Below are 21,671 nucleotides of genomic sequence, written 5' to 3' on the forward strand. Positions count from 1 at the left end.
GGTCTTGTCGAGGGCAGGCATGGGTGTTCACTGCCACTAACATATGGCCTCAGATTGCTCTGTTGAGTGTTGGGAATGTCTTTCTCTTATTTTACATAATTGGAATTCCCTTCCCACAATCCCTCAGTTCTGCCATAAAGAAAATGTTTTGGTTATTTCCAATGCAGATCTTAATATTTTCAGACCATTTCAGAAGTCTTTCTGAAATCGTAGGTCTTTGCTCATCCATGCCTCTGTGACACTTTTGAAAATCCTTTCTGGCTGTATGTGTGTCTCTCCCAAATCGCCACTCTGTCTATTCATCTTTCTTTTCCTCTTTGTTGAGTCATTGTGAGTTGTTCTGAGGGCAGTCCTCCCTGAATAGCTATTGTGCTCTCTGTACCAAGAGCCGTCATCTCATTTAGTCTGTATGGCAGACGTTCGATGAGCGTCGAAGACGTTTCGTTAACCCTGCTGTGCTTGTGTGTACAGGGGTGACGAACCAACACAGAGAAAAACAGTTGAGTAAATCAGCCACGGTGATCTAGCACAGCAAGCGCTGCACCACAGTGCCTTGGCACCTTTGTTAAAAAGCCGTGTGCTAAATGTGAGTCTAGGACATACAGCTGGGATTTGTTTTATTGGATTTTTCTAAGACTAACAACAAGTGATTGCATCATTGCATCTAATGTGTGTGTTGTCAGGCCGTTTGGCCGGTGCTGATGTTTGACCTGCCACTAATTTGATTCACCTTGACCAGATTATCTGTTTCAGATAAATCTACTCTAAATGACCTGTCTGTGATTAAATGTAAGACAGAAAGAGGAAAATATCTTTCTAGAAGGCAGTTCCTTTATGCTGACGGATGAGATCAAAAGACATTATTGCTTAAAACTTCCTGTTCTGCATGATGACCTTTGTAGAATATTTCTAACTTTGCAAAATTGTATTTACAAAGCACATTTTGTGTTCTTCACTGAAGATATAAGTAAGAAAGAAGATATAAGTAAGATTTGTAGAGGAGTATTTAAATATACATAGGCTTGTTTTTTATATGCTTTTTTTCTGCCATGTCCTATTGACAGCCAGACAAATATTGGGTACAAAATTGTGGTGCAATTTAAACATTATATTTTGAATGAGGATCTATTAACGCATCTTTTTTTAGGCTGTTATGAACATATCTATGCTGGTATGCTGTTAATGTGACAGAACTTTTATGTGGAGGTGCTCTAATCTCTTTTCCATCGCATTGCAAAGAAAACAGGCCAGCCGATAAGATTCACACTTTTTTCGTCACATTCCGAGAACCACTGATGTTACACAAGACTTGCTCACAAACAGACTATATGTTTTACACAACATTAAATAGCAGAGGATAAATCCAGAACACTTTTTTGACGTTTTTTGATGAACACCATAGCGAGAACAAAAATTTGAACGGCTGTTTGAGTTAATTTCTTGTTCATGACGAGCAGTGTTAGAAATAGAAAGTTGTGCAGCACTGTTTTGTGTACTGTAGTAACCACTGTATTTCTGCTTTTCTACAAGCACCCTACTGTGAATTTTCATTCAGCCCATTCTGCAATTTTTTCACACATTTTGTCATAAATATATATGTGAACTTGAAGACGTTTAAAAATGGAGGCTCTTGCAATCAGTTCTGGCAGCCAGTAAACTGAAGGTTTTAAGTGATTCTTCAGTCCAGTATGAGTCAGACTCAGTACTCATGAAGCTGCATTCTGAACTTTTTAGATAAAGTTCTTTGGTAAGTCTTAAAGTCTAGGTGTTACAAATAAATGGGTTTCAGTGAGTTTTTCACTGTCAGTAGAGAAGGGAGAGAAAAAAAAAACACTAAGCAGAGAATCTCAGATTACCAGCAAGTCTGATAAACTATATGACTATTACTTTTGTTACTTTAGTATCTTATAAAATGTGTTTTAGATCAATTAGATGGACGTTGTGTTGTGATCTAGATATTTTATTTGGCCAAATAAACACTGACCTCAAATCAAGTCCATTAGTGATTTGGTGTGTCAGAGATCCAGTGTTCTAGTTGTTGTATGTGGTGGGATGTTATAAATGTGTTTGTCTAGATTTTCTTTCATAATTAGTTGTTGTAGAGCAAAAATTAATCTCATGCTCTTAGTTTTCGTAATTAAAATCAAACTGTTAGCATAATAGCAAGTTAATTGCTACTGTATTTTAGAGTAGAATAAAATCTTGCTCTTATGAATCTATCTGTCTCAAAGTGTGTGTGTGTGTGAAGCAAATCTGTTATTTTAGTTTATGGAGATCATAGTAAGCCCCATAGGTTGTGTCAGGGCATCATCTGTCCATAAGCTTTGGTATTAAGATCACTATAGTCTGTCTTGAAGATCATGCTATATACATCTGAATATTTATTGGCCTTAGGGGAATAATAAATCATTAAAAATGTTTGACATGACACCATCCTAACTGGCATGACTCTGTTGCTGCTTCCTCATCCTGCTAACACCACTGCCATACTTTCACAGTCCAGCCTCGTAACCTACAGTCCATGTAATTAGCAAGAGGCAATACCACGACAGGAATTAACGAGGGATTTTCTCATTAGTCAGGAGACTTAGCTTCCTAAGTGGTGTCTGGAGGGGCAGGAGTGTGTTTAAGTATTGCATGAATGATATATTGGTCTGTGTGGTGCTAATACAGCTTAGCTTCAGTTATTGCTTAGCAAGTACTGTTGCTAATGAAAAGTATAATGTTGTCTTACTGCACTCTGACCAGTGTGCTTCCAAAAAACAATAGAGGCTTTCGCACCAGAGGAACCTTTTCATAGTTCCTAGAACTAATGGCGGAAGTTCCTAGTCTTTGGCGTGTTCGCACTGCAGTAACGAAGCATTTATAAACCTGTTGTCCAACAAAGAGAACATTTAATAACATGCTTTTACTCTAAACTCACTTAACGTCAGTCAAAACTGTAATAAATGCTATGTGAATTAGCATTGCATAAGAAATATACCACTTTCTTATGAAAACACTAGCGATGGCTTGAACAACACCGATAAACAATATATTGTCAAAGTCATGTGTTTAATTGTCTTCATGTTTAATCAAAGCATTTATATCTTCTTTAATTCAGCTCAGCGGTAGGGATCCATATTTTGTATTAGGGAGTGTTTTAAGTTATATTACATCTGTGAGGCATATTTAGAGTTTCTGCGCAAGAGTGCCCTCTGGCTATGAGTAGGAATGAAATATACATTATATGTATTTATACTGTAACATACTGCTCACGCGACTCTGTTTTGTGTAAATATAGTCTCTCTATAGAAATTTGAAGTAAACATAAGAGAATCCAATCTTTTTGAAAAGATTACAATAATTTGCTTACAAAACTACTTTGAAGATACTTAAAGTGGCTGATATTTTTGGTTTGCTTTATTGTAATGCTCCATGTACCATATAATGTGACAGAAAGTCACAATTCTTTACTTCTTTCTGGACCAAATAGCATGTTAATGCAAAATGTATGCTATTTAAAAATAAACGTTTGTATTAGTTAGCCATTTTAGTTACTTCCCAGCACTGGAGGTTAATGTAAACCCCTATACTCGAATCAAGAGAGGGAAGAATTAATCCCTGAAGGTCAGCCCAAAGGTTTTACAGGTCAGGATTAGTAGTTTCCCCTAAGATGCCTTTGCTACAGCCTGTGTTTCTGTAGATATTGTAACTCTCAGAAAAAGTTATGTCAACAAAAATACAAACAGTGGAAAAGTTACACTTGTCTTGCAGAGCGTGTCAGTTCAATTAAGCTTTTCAATAGTGCAGTTTTTTAAGCCTTTGCATCGGTCAGCACATAGAGGGAACTCAAAGAGAGAAAGACAGAGAGACAAGCATAAGGGGGTGGGAGAGAGAGATAAAAGAAGAGTCATCTGTCTAGGAGCATCCTAACCACAACTCACTTCATAGTTTAAGCTAATTTAGGTGACAATGTCTCCATATTTTTTACTCCCCTAGTCTATTTTTTCTTTTATAGGAAAAATATGTAGCCAGTGTTTGTCTATGGAGTCGTCTTATAACTGTAATAATGATTTGTAATGCTATATGGCTTAATACATATGGGGTTTGACATTAGAAAATGTGCATATGCATTAGAAAGTATGCATGGTTAAATAGTAGAGCATGATGCTAACAATACCAGTGTCTTGGGTTCGATTCCATGAACTGAAAAAAATGGATACCTTGAATGCTTTGGATGAAGTGTCTGCCAAATGCGTGTATAAAAAATGCATATGTGACAATGTGCAATGTGTTTCCCAAAAACTTCTGGAGAACATGGACTGCTAACAATGAAGATAGAAAGTTCTTAGATAGACAAGCTTTAGATTTGCAGTGCGAGTTGATTGGAAACACTGTAGGTTGAAGATATGGGACATGAGCTCATTCTCGAGAAGTTGTTTGAGCTCAGAGAACACTCTAACATTACTGAATAATTAATAGGGGTTTTTGGGGAGATGAGGGGAACCAATCAGAACAGGAATTTGCATGGTTGCGGGACGCACCGTCTGCTGTAGTGGATTTGGGACTACCATCAAAGCACATTGCCCCCAGGTTTTTCAGCATTTCTACACACTCACAGAAATGCTCATATATCCACTGCCAAATTCACTGATTATATTTATAACAGATGCAAATTTGCACATATTTTGATAATTAACTAGTTGGTGGGTTGTCTGAACAACTAGTTAGTCTTAAAGAGATAGTTCACCAAAAAAATTCACTTCTGTCATTATTATTCACCTTACTGTTCTGTATGACTGACTTTCCTTTGTGGAACACAATAGAAGAGTTTTTAAAGAATGTTTCAGATGTATACATTGAAAGTCAGCGGAGTCCAAAATAACATTGTACCCTGCAAATTTGTATCTTATGGACAGAAAATTCATACAAAAACATTCTTCAAATTATCTTCTTATGAGATGGATGAATGGATATGTTTCTTTTCCACTACAGTTCAACAAGTAATAAAAAAATATAGATGCACTTCCCTAAATGACCATACAGGCCCATCACTAATCATTATTCTTTCCCCACAGGTTTTCCTCTTGAATTTCAGTCTGTCTTGTTGCATTTTTAACCCGTTCAGTATCTGTTCCAGTGAGGAAAGTGTGCAGCTGTTCATCTTGCTGCTCTGACTGAGATTTCATATTCTCATCGAGTTCTATAGAAACCGCCAGCATTAGCGCTGAGCGCAGAGAGATGTGTGTGTGTGCATGTGTGTGGTATCACGAAGCATTAGGCTGTGTGCCGAAGACCTAAAGGTTAATTGGTTGTCTCTCTGTCAGAGTTTGAGCGTTGCTGAACTCGCTGAGGTGTGAAATAGAGCTAAAATTCCCCATAAAGTTTGCTGTCTACTAAATCAGCCTTCCTGGAGCCACACTTATTGATTTGAGTGTGTATGATGGTGTCCTTCGTGACACACTTGCAGTAGATACTGTGGTCTCATACTGTAGATATAGACCTCATGTTCGGTTGAGCGCACATCCATGTGGCTCCAGGGACTCTGGGGGAGGTGACTGTGTGGCTGTGCCCGCGTGGCTCTGCATATGTCACAGATGTGCTAATGTGTGGCTGAAAGGATGCATCCTGACTAAAGGCAGTCAGATGGAAATGTAGGTTACACTAGTCATCCATACTTAGGCCTTTCTTTATGAAAGGGGGTAGATTGTGATGGACAAAAGAAGGAGGAAAAGAGTCTGCTCTCTAAAAACAAAGGGAGCAATATGATAGATTGAAGGTTATCATTATTGCTAATAGTTAGGCCTACATGCTTTTTGATGTGAATAAGATGAAGCTTTAATTTAACTTAGCTGAACTAACCTGATCTCAAGAGAAAATGTAACATTGGCAATTTTGAATGTTATGGCAATTTGTAACTAATTTACAGTTCGGCAAATTGGTAGTGAATTTATGATTTATATTTATGATAATATATACATACATACCTGTATATAAAAAATCATATGAACAAGATTGTACAAATGCAACCCAGTTTGCTAAAATTTAATGTAATTTTGATCAAACCTGGTGAAATCTGTGAGCGAGTTCAATTTTTGTAATTAGTAATTGCTGTGAGCATGACAGGTGGGCATTAGTCCACTGATGGTAATCAGTGCCAATCACAGGCTCTGCATCCTGTCATGTGGACTTTACCCTGTATTTTGTGTAGAAAATAAACCTGTCCTACACAGTCAAGCACATTCATAAAGAAACAATATTGTGACCTTGTTCAAGTTATCATATTGTCTTTTCACTCCTCTCTCTCTCTCTCTCTCTCTCTCTCTCTGCACTGTACCTTACTCACACACGTTCATTCAGTTATGTAACTGTCTTAGAGTATGTCACAGCTTAGCACACAAAGGCATTTAAGTGAATGTGTGTGTGGCATGCATAACTGCTCTGAAATACTCATTTCTGATTGGTCAGTAATGGCATTTAGCAGTTGAATTTTGTTCTATAATGATCGCTGAACTTTATAAATGGACATTATTCTGTAGCTGTGTTAGTTTCTGAACCTTGTTGAGCTTTATTCTGCATATAATCTAATACAGTTATTTAAAATCAAATCAATATTTAATGTCCATTTAAATTATTCATTTTGTAATTAGAAGGATAATGTACAGTCAGCATTAATCAAAGTACTTTACAAGACCAAGACCCTCTAGAAATGCTTATGGAGGTAAGCATTTCTCGCTTTTGTCCTGTTTGGTTCAAACACACTAGAGACACACACACACACACACACACACACACACCCTCACTCACTCACTGGTCATAAGAAATGAGGTGCTTAGGAGGGAAAAGAATGCAGGTTATCATGTTTGCACATAAGCCTTCTCTGGTGCAGGGTTTATTGGTCTAATGTAGACCTCTAGTGGCCATTACAAGAAGAGAATTGGATACAGTGGTCTAGATGAATGCTTTCTGGTAATTCAGATTGACATGTATACAAACATACTTCATAAACAAATGCATTTTTTTGAGCTAGTCCTTATTTATATCTCATATTTTGCCATAGGAGCTGTAGTTCATGGACAGTCACAGCTGTTATTGTATATGTGCGTGCTGTGCATTTCCTCTTGGGTGTGCTCTATACATTTCCATGTGGAGGCATGTGGCTGAGCATGGATTTGAATACATTCTTCTGTGCTTCTCTGTGTGTTTATGAAACATTGTACATACACTGTGTGAAATGAACTTATAATCAATGCGATATTGAGAAATTTAGATATTTTTGGGTCACCTTTCTTATGAAATAATCCAGTGTAGGCTGGTTTCTCTCAGTGTGCTGTTCAATTGCAGATACAGTATGCATGTGGTTGAAACGGAGCAAGAGACAGATATGCAAACAAGGGTTGTGGTTTGTATGCATATATTGAGTTGGAGAGTTTCAGTATCTCCATTAGACCGATAAGAACAATACCTACAACTCAAGAGACAAGCAGGACTCAGAAGGTGAAATTTACCACTGTATTTTTAATGTTTGATTTCAAATGCTTTATATTATATTATATTTTATTATATTACATTTACTTTAAATTGTATTACATTACTTTAAATTGTATTATATTATATTACTTTAAATTATATTAATATACAGTATAATTATTGTTTTTCATTTTAATTTTGTGATTCCGTTTATTATTTTGTTCACTGAGTTTGTTTAAAAATAAAAATAAAATTTAAATAACAACATTGCAAATGTAACCCTGTATTCTGCTGCAGCTGACCTCTTTAAAATTTAGCAATAGTACTTTTATTTTACTTTATTATTACTTTTTTTACAAGGTATGATGTACAGTAGTTGGTCATTTTCACAACCAAACTGCCAGTACTTTGATTGATTGATTGATTGATTTTCATGGCCAAAAATATTGGCACCCTTGGTAAATATGATCAAAGAAGGCTGTGAAAATTAATCTGCATTATTAATCCTTTTGATCTTTTATTTAAATTCACAAAAATCTAACCTTTCATTGGAGAATAAGAATTGAAAATGGGGGAAAATCTCATTATGAAATAAATGTTTTTCTCAAATACATGTTGAACACAATTATTGGCACCCCTAGAAATTCTTATGAGTAAAATATCTCTGAAGAATATTCCCATTCATATTCACAATCTTGAGCACTCCAGGGTGATTATGAACATGAAATAATCCAGCCATGGCTTCCTGTTTCACAGAAATATAAATAGGAGGGAAAACAAAGCCCAAATTCCCTTAATCATCCATCACAATGAGAAAAACCAAAGAATATATTTCTGATGTTCAGCAAAAGATAATTGAGCTTCACAAATTCGTGAAGTGGCTTTAAGAAAAGAGCTAGAGCAGTGAAAATTCCCATTTCCACCATCAGGGCAATAATTAAGAATTTCCAATCAACAGAAAATGTTACGAAACTGCCTGGAAGAGGACGTGTGTCTATATCGTCCTAATGCACGGTGAGGAGGAGAGTTTGAGTCTCCAATGACCACAGCTGGAGAATTGCAGAAAATAGTTGAGTCTCGGGGTCAGAAAACCTTTAAAAAAAAATGTCAAACAGCACCTACATCACCACATGTTGTTTGGGAGGGTTTCAAGAAAAAATCTCCTAGCTCATCCAAAAACAAACTCCAGCATATTCAGTTGTCAGACACGACTGGAACTTCAAATGGGACTGGCTTCTATGGCTTCTTTTTAGCAGCAAACACTCAAGATGGGTTTGGTGAACACAGGGATAAAAAGTACTCCATGTGTACAAATGAAATATACTGATGTATTTTTTATGTTGTGGGCCTATATTTCTGCTGGAGGACCTGGACATCTTGTTTAGACACATGGCATCATGGATTCTATCAAATACCAACTGATAAAAAAATCAATAATTGATTGACTCTGTTAGAAATCTTATAATAGGACATGTTTGGATCTTCCAACCGTACAATAATCCAAACACAAACCTCAAAACAACACAAAAATGGGTCACTGAGCACAAAACCAAGCTTCTGCTATGGCCATTCCAGTCCTCTGACCTGAACCCTGTAGAAAATGAGTGAGGTGAACTGAAGAGAAGAAACACCGACATGGAGCTGTGAATCTAAAGGATCTGGAGTGATTCTGGATGAAGGAATGGTCTCTGATCTCTTGTCAGGTGTTCTCTAACCTCATCAGGCATTATAGGAGAAAATTTAGAGCTGTTAAACTGGCAAATGGAGGTTTCAAAAAGTATTGAATAAAAGGGTGCCATTAATTGTGGCCAATGTGTGTTAGAGAAAAACATTTATTTCATAATGATATCCCCCCCCCCATTTTAAATTCTTATTCTCCAATGAAAGGTTAGATTTTTGTGAATTTTTTTAATAAAAGATCAACAGCCTTCTTTGATCATATTTACCAAGGATGTGGATATTTTTGGCCATGTCTAGATGGATGGACAGACGGACGGACGGATACAGATAGATACTGATATAGATGGATAGATAGATAGATAGGTAGGTAGGTAGGTAGGTAGGTAGGTAGATAGATAGATAGATAGATAGATAGATAGATAGATAGATAGATAGATAGATAGATAGATAGATAGATAGATAGATAGATAGATAGATAGATAGATAGATAGATAGATAGATAGATAGATGGATAGACAGATACAGATAGACATGAAATATTAATCTGAGTTGATATCATTTTATTATGTAAGCTGAAAGAGCATGTACTGATACGACTTAGAACTGGTGCAGTGTAGTTTAGTGATAATTATACAAATAAATTATTATTTGACTGCCATTCAAAATGTATTTGGCTAAATGAAATGTTGGGATTCTCTTTTGAAATGTTTTGCTCAATGCCACACAGTTTTCACAGGACATTGGAAAATGTTGGAACATTTTCAAGTCTATTATCATGATTAACCTTATTATTTCAGTCTGACAGGAAGTCCCATATGTTTCCATGCATGACAGGATGGATTACCTAACAGGCCTTTTTCTCTCTCTTCCAAATGCTCTGACTATTTGAGATCTTTGCCAGCAGCCTTTCCATAAAAACAGGAATTGTGTCAAATTTTTAAAAGGTTAGAAATGGGTCATTGTTTTGTTGGATTGGTACTCAGATGTAACATCCAAGTTTTAAGAACCTCCGGGCAGGTCATTTAATAGTAGCGTATGTATTCACAGACTTCCACATAACCAGTTACAGTGGGTTTCAAGTCAAGCAGTCAGTGGTGGCTTTGTTGATGTTCTGGGAGCAGTATTTTCTGTTATGCTCAGGTGAGAGAATGGCTTCTATTTCTGTTCTTCCGGTATGAGTTTTCAGTCGCTCAATTTTAGTCTGGTTTGTGTTCGTTTGCATTGTGTGGCTTGTTTTCATTATGGTGAAGCTCACAATAGGTTACACCAAAATAGCAGCGCCTTCAACAGCGAGGACGTGGTCTGTCTAACATTAACAAGGTAGAGACACTTTCTAAAATAACTCTTTCAAACAGCTTTTCATTGACTGACTTCTTTACTTTCATTTGTACTAACAAGACATTTCTACTTAACTACTGAACCGTTGTACTGGTTTTTACAGTGTATTAATTTAGCAAACACTTTTGCAACCTTAATAGTATGTTATACTCATGACCTTGCGGTTTCTAGCATTGTTCATAAAATCACAATCTTTATTTAAATTATGATGTCTTTTCCTGTAGACTTACATTATAAATAATCTTTACGGTCTAGTTTTTGTTTTCATTTCATCAAGGTTTTTTATAAATCGAGACATTTCAGGAATGGTGTAATCTGTCGAAACAAATGTATATATGGATTTTATATATATATATATATATATATATATATCAGCATTGACTCGTTCAGATTAAGCACAGATAGTCATTCTGTGATTCTGTTCAAGTTTCTTTCTAATTGGTGCCTCCTGTCGTTCTGTGCATCTCTTTCTTGGAAAAACATATGCAAATATTTCTGAGCTTAATTTTTAACTTTATTGAATTCACGTCATGCTTTCTTCTCATTTAAAATGTGTTTTAAAGGAACAGTGTTAGAGTCCAGCCAGTTGTTGACCGAGAACTCTTCAATAAAATCATTGGTAGATGTTTCTTGGGCTCCCTGTGAATATTGGATCTCTTTCAGTTTTTCCAATGCTTGGCAAAACAAAGTTTTATCAGATGGTTAAAATTACATAATTTTATGATTTGCCTCTCTTCCTCTGTTTTGTCTACAGGGCATATCTCCCACTGGACAGGGGCGACCCGAGTCCCCCGTTTACACAAACCTCCAAGAGCTAAAGATCTCTCAGTCGTCTCTCCCACCTGTTCCCTCTACGTCCCCTCTGCATATCCTGGGAGACTGGGAAACGCACAAAGATACGAGTGGAAGAAACTTCTACTACAACCGCATGACTCAGGAGAGGACCTGGAAACCGCCCCGCTCTCGAGACAATGGGGTCACTCGTGGGGACACGTCCAACACTGGAGACATGGAGGTAACAACAACTGGGAAAATGTCCATTGAAAAGTCCATGTTGGTCAGCTATGTAAATAATGTCTAACTCCTCTGTAAACATACCATCTTTGCATTGGTGTAATAATGCTAATGTGAGTGTGGCTCTGTGCCCACATACTTGAGCATGTGAAAGTTTGAACTAGGCCAGAGTTGAAGTAGGTCTTCAGTCTATATATAAGCCTTTGAAAAATGCTGTTCAGATATTTAAGCTTCAACAGACGGCTGACCCAGCTTCACTCAGAACAGAGTGGAGCAACTCACTTTCTGTGGAAATGACTATTACAGATTACTTTTTTGACCAAAAATGTGTTATTCTGGTTACTGTAAGCGCTGACATGCATGTCTGTATTTACAAGAGAAAAGTATGTTTGACCTGTATTCCAAACTCCAAAATTTAGTCTTGTCTGAAATTTCAATCTAAGTTTCACTCTTTCCATTGTTCACAGCTGCCATCTAGTGGAAGAATTTGGGCATAATAAAAGGGGGAGATGCTGTTTTGTTGTTTATCAGTTAAAATGTTATCTGTTACAGATGCTCTAACTTGGAACTAAATCAGTATTAAAATGTTTTATTTGTTTTTAAATAATAATAATAATTGTAATAATATGTGTGTGTGTGTGTGTGTGTATATATATATATATATATATATATATATATGTATATGTACACACGTGGTCAGAATTGTTTGTACCCTTGGTAAATATGACAAGGCTGTGAAAATTAATCTGCATTGTTAATCCTTTTGATCTATTATTTAAAAAAAATCACAAAAATCTAACCTTTCATTGGAGAATAAGAATTTAAAATGGGGGGGAAATATCATTATGAAATAAATGTTTTTCTCTAATACACATTGAACACAATTAACGGTACACTTTTATTCAATACTTTTTGAAACCTCCATTTGCCAGTTTAACAGCTCTAAATTTTCTCCTATAATGCCTGATGAGGTTAGAGAACACCTGACAAGAGATCAGAGACCATTCCTTCATCCAGAATCACTCCAGATCCTTTAGATTCACAGCTCCATGTTGGTGCTTCTTCTCTTCAGTTCACCTCACTCATTTTCTACAGGGTTCAGGTCAGAGGACTGGAATGGCCATAGCAGAAACTTGGTTTTGTGCTCAGTGACCCATTTTTGTGTTGTTTTTGAGGTTTGTGTTTGGATTATTGTCCGGTTGGAAAATCCAAACATGGCTCATTATAAGATAACAGAGTCAGCCACTTATTGATTTTTTTATCTGTTGGTTTTTGATAGAATCCATGATGCCGTGTATCTAAACAAGATGTCCAGGACCTCCAGCAGAAATATAGGCCAACAACATAAAAAATACATCAGTATATTTCATTGTACACATGGGGTACTTTTTTTTTTTATCCCTGTGTGCACCAAACCCATCTTGAGTGTTTGCTGCTAAAAAGCTAATTTTTTAGTTTCATCTGATCATAGAAGCCAGTCCCATTTGAAGGTCCAGTCGTGTCTGACAACTAAATATGCTGGAGTTTGTTTTTGGATGAGCTAGGAGAATTGTTCTTGAAACCCTCCCGAACAACATGTGGTGATGTAGGGGCTGTTTGACAAATTTTTTAAACGTTTTCTGACCTGAGACTATTTTCTGCAATTCTCGAGCTGTGGTCCTTGAAGAGTCTTTAGCCACTCAAACTCTCCTCCTCACCATGCATTAGGACGATATAGACACACATCCTTGGCAGTTTCGTAACGTTTTATGTTGATTGGAAATTCTTAATTATTGCCCTGATGGTGAAAATGGGAATTTTCACTGCTCTAGCTCTTTTCTTAAAGCCACTTCACTAATTTGTGAAGCTAAATTATCTTTTGCTGCACATCAGAAATATATTTTTGGTTTTTCTCATCGTGGTGGAATTTGGACTTTGTTTTCTCTCCTATTATATTTCTTTGAAACAGGAAGCCATGGCTGGATAATTTCATGTTCATAATCACCCTGGAGTGCTCAAAATTGTGAATATGAATGGGAATATTCTTCAGATATATTTTACTCATAAGAATTTCTAGGGGTACCAATAATTGTGTACAACATGTATTTGAGAAAAACATTTATTTCATAATGAGATTTTCCCCCATTTTCAATTGTTTTAGTTCAATGAAAGGTTTTGTAATTTTTTTAAAGGGGTCATCAGATGCAAAATTCACTTTACAAGTTGTTTGAACATAAATGTGTGTTGGAAGTGTGTGTACACATCCATCCTATAATGCTAAAAATCCATCCAGTGGTTTTTTTTAAATCCCTATTTTAAAATCCACTTTCTCAAATCAGGCTGTTCTGAGATTCCTGTCAGAATGACGTAGTTCTGCGCAGGCCGCTGCCACGAGAGTTGATTGACAAGGCCGTTTTACCTTAGACACGCCCTGAGTGAGCTGTCATCCGTCCGCCATTGTGTCCGGTGCAGGGGAAAACAAGAATGTCTCCGATTAAGCGATTGAGGTGTTTTGTTGTTGGATGTAATAATGAATATAGCAGTCGTCATTTAATCCCGACATCTGAGCCGCTGAAGACACAGAGGATTAATGTTACTTTCGCTTTGAAATGAATGCTCCGATCTGACTAAATGCGTCTTATGTTCGCGCAAATCATTATTGATCTAGCTTCATCTACAGAAGAAGTGAGTATACCGTTTTTTAATTAATCTTTGCAAATCACCTTTCCTAATAACGTGCTAGTTAGCCAGTTTCGCAGCTAAAGTAATCAGTACTGCTCGTCACCCCACGGAAGAGAGGGGCGGGGTTTAGCATTTAAAGCGACATGGACTAAAAAAACGGCTTGATGAAAACATAGCTGGTTTTGACAGGGTAAAGGTGTTTTTTACACTACCATTGAGAAATTTTAACCAAAGTATGTTATAGACTTTTCATTAAGACCCTAAAGAATCATATCAACTTGTGGAAAATGGGCATCCGATGACCTCTTTAATAAAAGATCAAAAGGATTAATAATGCAGGTTTATTTTCAGAGCCTTCTTTGATAATATTTACCAAGGGTAACAACATTTCTGACCACGTGTGTGTATATGTGTATATATATATATATAAATATGTGTGTGTGTGTGTTTGTATATGTGGATTATTAATATATAATAGTAATTCAGATGTTATAATATAATATTTAATGTATAAAAAATATTATTGCAACTTTTATCATTGTTATACAACTATTATCATTGTTTATTTAAAAATAAAATAATAAAATGTGTATTCATGTTTATTTTTTAAATAATAATATATTGCTTTTTACCAATAATAATAATAATAATAATAGTGATATTTTAAATAATATTACAAAACATTATTATATTAAATTAAATTTTTAATATAATTATAATAGAAAATTAATTGTTTATTAAAATGTATTATTTTTAAATAATATTTTACTGTTTATTACTGATAATAATAATAATAATAATAATAATAATAATACATTTTTGTATAAAACATTAATTTTTAATAGTAATAATAATACTAAAATATATAATAATAATTATAATAATTTTAAATATAATATATATATATATATATTTTTTAAATAACATTTGCATTCACATTTTGTTGTTTTTTTATCCAAAGCAGTTTACTTTAGAGTTGTTATTGCCATGCCATACTGTTGAAGTTGCAGTTTTTCCTCTTATCTTTCTGCCATATTTTTCTCATTGTCTTGTCTTACTGTTTTCTTCAGCATTTGTCTTCTGAGGAGAATTGTCCCAGCACACACTCCAGTCAGTCAGACAGTCAGTACGGATCGCCCCCTAGAGGCTGGTCTGAGGAACTGGATGAACATGGCCACACACTCTATGTATCTGAATACACCAATGAGAAGGTGCTGGAAAGAGCTGCTTACATACAGAAATTTATTTTTGTTTTGAATGAGACACAGAGTAACAAATCTTTTTTGTTTGGCAGTGGATTAAGCATGTGGACGAACAAGGGCGGCCGTATTACTACAGCGCTGATGGATCCCGCTCAGAATGGGAGTTACCAAAAGTAAGTTAAAGTTTTTTCCTCAGAAATACCCAGACAGCCTCTCTTCTGTCTTTTAGATCATGTGTGATCATTGACTGCTTTAGCTTTAGTGTTAACCAGGGCAGTAGGAGGATTCCTGGGAAAATCTAAAAGTAACCCTGATTCCCTAATCTAGTTATCTGGGATCAGTGTCTCTAGTGTATTTGACCACACGCTTCTCTTTTATTACACATCCTCTCACTCTCATTCCATCTAACACACACACATGTTGTGCTCTGGGGGGCTGAGTGGGTTGGGTGGGCTTATGTTCGGAGGAGGGCATCTGACCGCACATGGTGCTGTGGACGGTGAGGAGAGAGGTACCTTTGTTTACTTTTTTAAAAATATCTTTATCACTGCAAATACTTGTTTTGTATATAAACTAATTAGATTTTTTTTAACCAATCTATTTTCTATCTTAAAACATTTTCCTGTAGAATTATGTATATAAATTATCTTCTGAATGTTATTTTTGTGGTGACTCTGCTGGTTCCCATTATATTTTGTGTTTCTTGTATCACTAATTGGACTAATCTGTCAGTTTCTCCTTCTCTTTTTCTTTCTGTTTGTTCCCAGTATAATCTCTCTCCTCCAATCTCTGGAGAAGCTCCTAAGAGTCACAGTTTAGAAAGGAAACAGCAGGAGCCCATTGTGCTGACCAAGTGGAGACACAGCACCTATGTGCTGGATATCAGTGACAAGGTATGCGTCGATGTTGTTAAACACAAACAAATCTTCTTTAGCACAACTAGACACACAATTCCATTCAAAAGTTTGGGGTCAGCACATGTTTTTGAAAGAATTCTCATGTTCACCAAGGCTTGATTTAGTTTATCAAAATATAGTAAAAACAGTAATATTGTGAATATTATTACAATTTAAAATACTGTTTTCTATTTTAATTATTTTTTAATGTTTATGTAATGTTTGTTGTAATTCAAATTGAGTGACCCTAATTGGATTTAATACAGTTTACCAAAAATCACAGAATTTGAATCAAATCATTTAAAAAATCACATAAAATTTTTTGCCTTTAACAAAAATAAACATTAGAACATATTTTTTTAAACATATACAAATGTGAATATTATAAATAGTTTTGTAACTATTTTTAATTTTAAATGTTAAAAATTTAATTTTTATTATTATTTTTTAAATTTTGGATGCTAGCAATGCCAAAATCATGGGTTTCATTTCCTGCAAAATTATCATGCTTGAACTGATAAAAGGGAAAGGGAAAGGAAAGTGGTGTGTGGCCAAGTATGGTGGCCCATACTCTGAATTTGTGCTCTGCATTTAATCTATCCAAGTGTATACACAGTAGTGAACATACACCTGGAGCAGTGGGCAGCTGCGGCGCCCGGGGAGCAGGGGTTTGGTGCCTTGCTCAAGGGTCTCACCTCAGTCGTGGTATTGAGGGTGGAGAGAGTGTTGGTTATTCACTCCCCCCACCTGAGACTCGAACCCACGACCTTCAGGTTACAAGTCCAACTCTATCCATTAGGCCACGACTGCCCCTAAAAATGTACAACTTCAGCACAATATATAATTCTTCAGAAAGAAAGTGTCTGCAAAATGAAAAATGTAAATCTAAATACCCTCAGAGGATAGTTGAAAACCTGACATACCAAAATACAACATTTTTATTTATTTATTTTTATCCTATTATTTATCCTAAGTTAACCAGCATGTATTCTAAAAGCCAATTAAAAGGCTGTCAAAGTCATTTTTTCCTTCAGTCAGATGCCAGTGAAGATTAACACAGACCAAATATATGGAGAGCACAAGGCTTTTAACAGTCCTTAATCTTGTGCATTTTCCATGCGCGTGTGTGTGAGTGCATATGGTTTGTATTTTATTTTGTTAGTCATTTATGCTGGTTCTGAAAAGATGCAAGATGAAACAAGCCTAACATTATGTTGCTCTTGTGTCACACAATGGTTTTCATTCCAGCTGCCATTCAAAAGCAGATGGTTCAGCGTGAACCGCTTCTCCAGGGGCTTCGGCCTGTCACTGTACAGAGAAGTTAGTCGCCTCATTATGCTGTAACCAATCAGATGTGATTACAGACTTCTTGATTTCTTCACTTCACAAATTGAAATTGTTTTCAAGCGAATCAAGGAAAGAAATTTGCGTTGATCAAAACCTGCTCAGATCTGCACTTTATCATTTATACGTGATGTATCTGGTTGTGATGCTTATTTGTATCCTTGCTTTATACTAACTCCTCATTAACACAACTGACATCTCTTTTTTTTTTTTATTCCTGTCCATGCTCTTACAAATCATTCATGGCAAGACTTCAGATAACAGTGATTTTGACCATTATCTGTCATGCAAACACTGATAAAGCAGCCTTTTTCTATTAGGAGATTCTTAACTGCCTTTAGAATGGGTCTAACATAGTTTTGTATTCATCCTCTAACATCCTCTATTCTGAATGTTTAACATGGCACTTTTTCTGCTTTATGACTTGCAGGAGTCTGTAAATGCCAAACACAACTCTCCTGAATCAGACTCTTGCCCCTCTTCACCCAAACACTCCTCCACCGTTAGTATACATACTAACCCTTGTGATCTCATGCATGCTCTTTTCAATGTTTTAACATTGTTATCTTCTAAATGTATGTTGTCGTCAGAATGTGCAAAACAAATTTCCAAATTTAAATACTACTGCTACTGCAAATAATTATAATACATACAATTCTAATCATTATATTAATATAATATATATTAATATACAATATTATTTTATTTACTTATTTAATATTTTTCCTTTTTTGTAATATATATTTTTCCTTTTAATGTTAACTTACTAAGCTCATTTTTCTCCTCTGTAGCCCTCAGAAAAGTGTGGTGTTCTCAATGTAACCAAGATTACTGAACATGGCAAGAAAGTCAGGTAAAAATTGCATCACTGAATATTGCCATTGGGTGAAATAGATAAACTAATCACATTTTAATAAAATTGTGCAACCCGAATTCCGGAAATGTTGAGACGTTTTTTAAATTTGAATAAAAATTAAAACTAAAAGAATTTCAAATCACATGAGCCAATATTTGATTCACAATAGAACATAGATTACATAAATGTTTAAACTGAGAAATTTGAAAATTTTATGCACAAAATGAGCTCATTCAGATGAGCCTACTACAGGTCTCAAAATAGCTGGGACGGGGGCATGTTTACCATGGTGTAGCATCTCCTCTTCTTTTCAAAACAGTTTGAAGACATCTTGGCATCGAGGCTATGAGTTTCTGGAGTTTTGGTGTTGGAATTTGGTCCCATTCTTGCCTGATATAGGTTTCCAGCTGCTGAAGAGTTTGTGGTCATCTTTGACGTATTTTTCGTTTAATGATGCGCCAAATGTTCTCTATAGGCCTTTATCACAGTCCGTGTGTCGTCACATCTGGCTCCGATTAGTAGCGTAAAGGAATTTTCACCTGCTTTATTGTCAATGGACAGACGCCAGTTTTGTGAAGAAAGTTAAACTAATTTAGTTTAATTGAACATTGACGCAATAAACGTCAATGTTAAAATGGCGTATTTATACCGATTCCATACCATGTATCATGTCATCCTTCATTTAAATGTGTAACATTAGCCTATCTGAGCGACGCGACTGTCAGCGCTGCCAGTGTTGCCATTCAGAGTAATGAAGAGCACGCAGCTCAAGTTACTGCCAGAGGAATAGGCCAACTCGGACTGATTTAATTTAATTTTAAATTTTTATTTTTGAATTATATTTATTGTGATTAACCTCCCGCTCTTGTTCACACACAGTATAATAATATTCAATAGATGTATGCAATCACAGAGAATAACTCGATTTAGATGATCAAACCTATTTTTAATTATCGTCTATGGGCTGGAAATATTTATTTATTTATTTACAACTTCAATTCGATGTAATTATAGGATTGCATCATAAAGTCAGCGCGTGAAAAAATGAGAGCATTATGTTTAATACAACAAGTTCGCCTAAACCTTTAATTTAATCCTCCTATACAGCCTTTAGTCATAATTAATGTTTTAAGCTTTGGCTAATTCTAATGCTTATTAATGTGATATGTTGTTTGTATAGTTTTCTCGCTGTTCTGTAATGAAATAAGGTGATCAGACTGTGAAGAATTGCCTATACACATACAGTATGCCTCACACGCTCCTGTTTAAGTCATGAAATACATATCGGGATATCGTGACAACATATTCCTTCATTTCATAATACTCAATTAATTCTTGTAAACTGAGATTGGTGTCTTTAGAAGAGGTATATGTGCTGAATTCTAAATAAATAATCCACGGCAATGCCGTGTTATGGGCACAGCCATTAATAGAGGCTGCAGCGGAAGTTCTTTTACGCTAATATTTGAATCTTCCACTTTTAGAACGCGGAAGTGTGATAAAGGCCTATAGGTGAAAGATCTGGTCTGCAGGCAGGCCAATTCAGCACCTGGACTCTTCTACTACGAAGCCATGCTGTTGTAATATCTGCAGTATGTGGTTTTGCATTGTCCTGCTAAAATACACAAGGCTTTCAGGGGAGCATATGTTGCTCTAAAACCTTTATATACCTTTCAGCATTCATAGTGCCTTCCAAAATACCATATGCACTTATGCACCCCCATACTATCAGAGACAGAGATGCTGGCTTGTGAACTGAATGCTGATAACACGCTGGAAGGTCTCCCTCCTTTTTAGCCCGGTGGACATGGTGTCCTTGATTTCCAACAAGAATGTCAAATTTGGATTTGTTTGACCATAGAACACTTTTCACTTTGAAACAATCCATTTTAAATGAGCCTTGGCCCACAGGACACGACGGCGCTTCTGGACCATGTTCACATATGGCTTTGCATGATAAGAGCTTTAGTTGGCATCTGCAGATGGCACGGCAGATTGTGTTTACGGTTTCTGGAAGTATTCCTGGGCCCATTTAGTTATGTCAATGACAGAATCATGTTGATGAGTGATGCAGTGTCATCTGAGGGCCCGAAGACCACAGGCATCCAACAAAGGTCTTCGGCCTTGTCCCTTACGCACAGAGATTTCTCCAGTTTCTCTGAAACTTTTGATGATGTTATGCACTGTAGATGATGAGATTTGCAAAGCCTTTGCAATTTTACATTTAGGAATGTTGTTTTGAAAGTATTCCACAATCTTTTTACGCACTCTTTCACAGATTGGAGAGCCTCTGCCCATCTTTACTTCTGAGAGACTCTGCCTCTCTAAGACATCCATTTTATAGCTAATCATGTTACAGACCATCTAGCAACTAATTAAGTTAATTAACTTAATTAGTTGCTAGATGTTCTCCCAGCTGAATCTTTTCAACATTTCTTGCTTTTTCAGCCCTTTGTTGCCCCCGTGCCAACTTTTTTGAGACCCGTAGCAGGCATCAAATTTGAAATGAGCTCATTTAGTGGATAAAAGTGTAAAATTTCTCCGTTTAAACATTTATGTTCTTTATGTTCTATTGTGAATAAAATATTGGCTCATGTGATTTGAAAGTCTTTTAGTTTTCATTTTATTCGAATTTAAAAACATCCCAACATTTCCGGAATTCGGGTTGTAATATTATTGCAATATTATATTCTTATCAGAAATGTTGTGGCCCTTTTTTATACTTCAAAGAATTAATGTATTGTGCTGCAGTGAAAAAATGTATTGGTTATTAAAAAAACGTTTCGATTCCCTTTTCTAGTTTCTCATTTGATCTTTAGAATAAGTGACATAGATGCATCCATTGTTTTTATTGTCCTGCAGGAAGAATTGGGCCTCCACCTGGACTGTCCTGCAGGGATCCTCTTTACTTTTTGCAAAGGGTCAGGGCAGCAGCACCAGCTGGGTATGTATTCATGCCTGGTTACAATGGTCAGTTCATCTGGGTCAAATGTGGACTTATTGTCTTAACCCTGTTAGTCAGCATTATTTCAATTTACATGCTTTGAATAGGATTCCCCATAGTCTACCTAAAAATTTGCCTGCATTTATTCAGGAGTGTTTCATGCAAACTGCATCCACATTCAGTGCTCGGCAACAAGTGTAAACAAAAAGAGGCCTACATGCTTTTTTCTAAAAACTGTAGCATTCAGATTACTATTAATATGAGCTCTCTTGCCGATTTGTACC

At 36.0% G+C, this 21,671-nt stretch overlaps 1 protein-coding gene across 5 annotated transcripts in view; it reads left to right on the top strand.

Moving 5' to 3' along the window:
• LOC306857824 (rho GTPase-activating protein 12-like) overlaps positions 1–21,671 on the top strand; it is a 63,469-nt gene that overhangs the window by 30,892 nt on the left and 10,906 nt on the right. For 2 of the 5 annotated variants that reach the window (XM_079398018.1, XM_079398016.1), the window contains exons 3-9: positions 11,225–11,485; positions 15,216–15,356; positions 15,440–15,520; positions 16,115–16,240; positions 18,018–18,089; positions 18,379–18,440; positions 21,306–21,387. In XM_079398018.1, the coding sequence (XP_079254144.1) occupies positions 11,225–11,485; positions 15,216–15,356; positions 15,440–15,520; positions 16,115–16,240; positions 18,018–18,089; positions 18,379–18,440; positions 21,306–21,387 (825 nt within the window). Of the gene's footprint in view, positions 1–11,224; positions 11,486–15,215; positions 15,357–15,439; positions 15,521–16,114; positions 16,241–17,491; positions 17,564–18,017; positions 18,090–18,378; positions 18,441–21,305; positions 21,388–21,671 lie in introns of all 5 variants that reach the window. The other 3 variants (XM_079398020.1, XM_079398017.1, XM_079398019.1) reach the window with 2 other exon arrangements.

Source organism: Barbus barbus (assembly GCF_936440315.1).
Source record: "Barbus barbus genome assembly, chromosome: 38".
Taxonomy (NCBI): domain Eukaryota; kingdom Metazoa; phylum Chordata; class Actinopteri; order Cypriniformes; family Cyprinidae; genus Barbus; species Barbus barbus.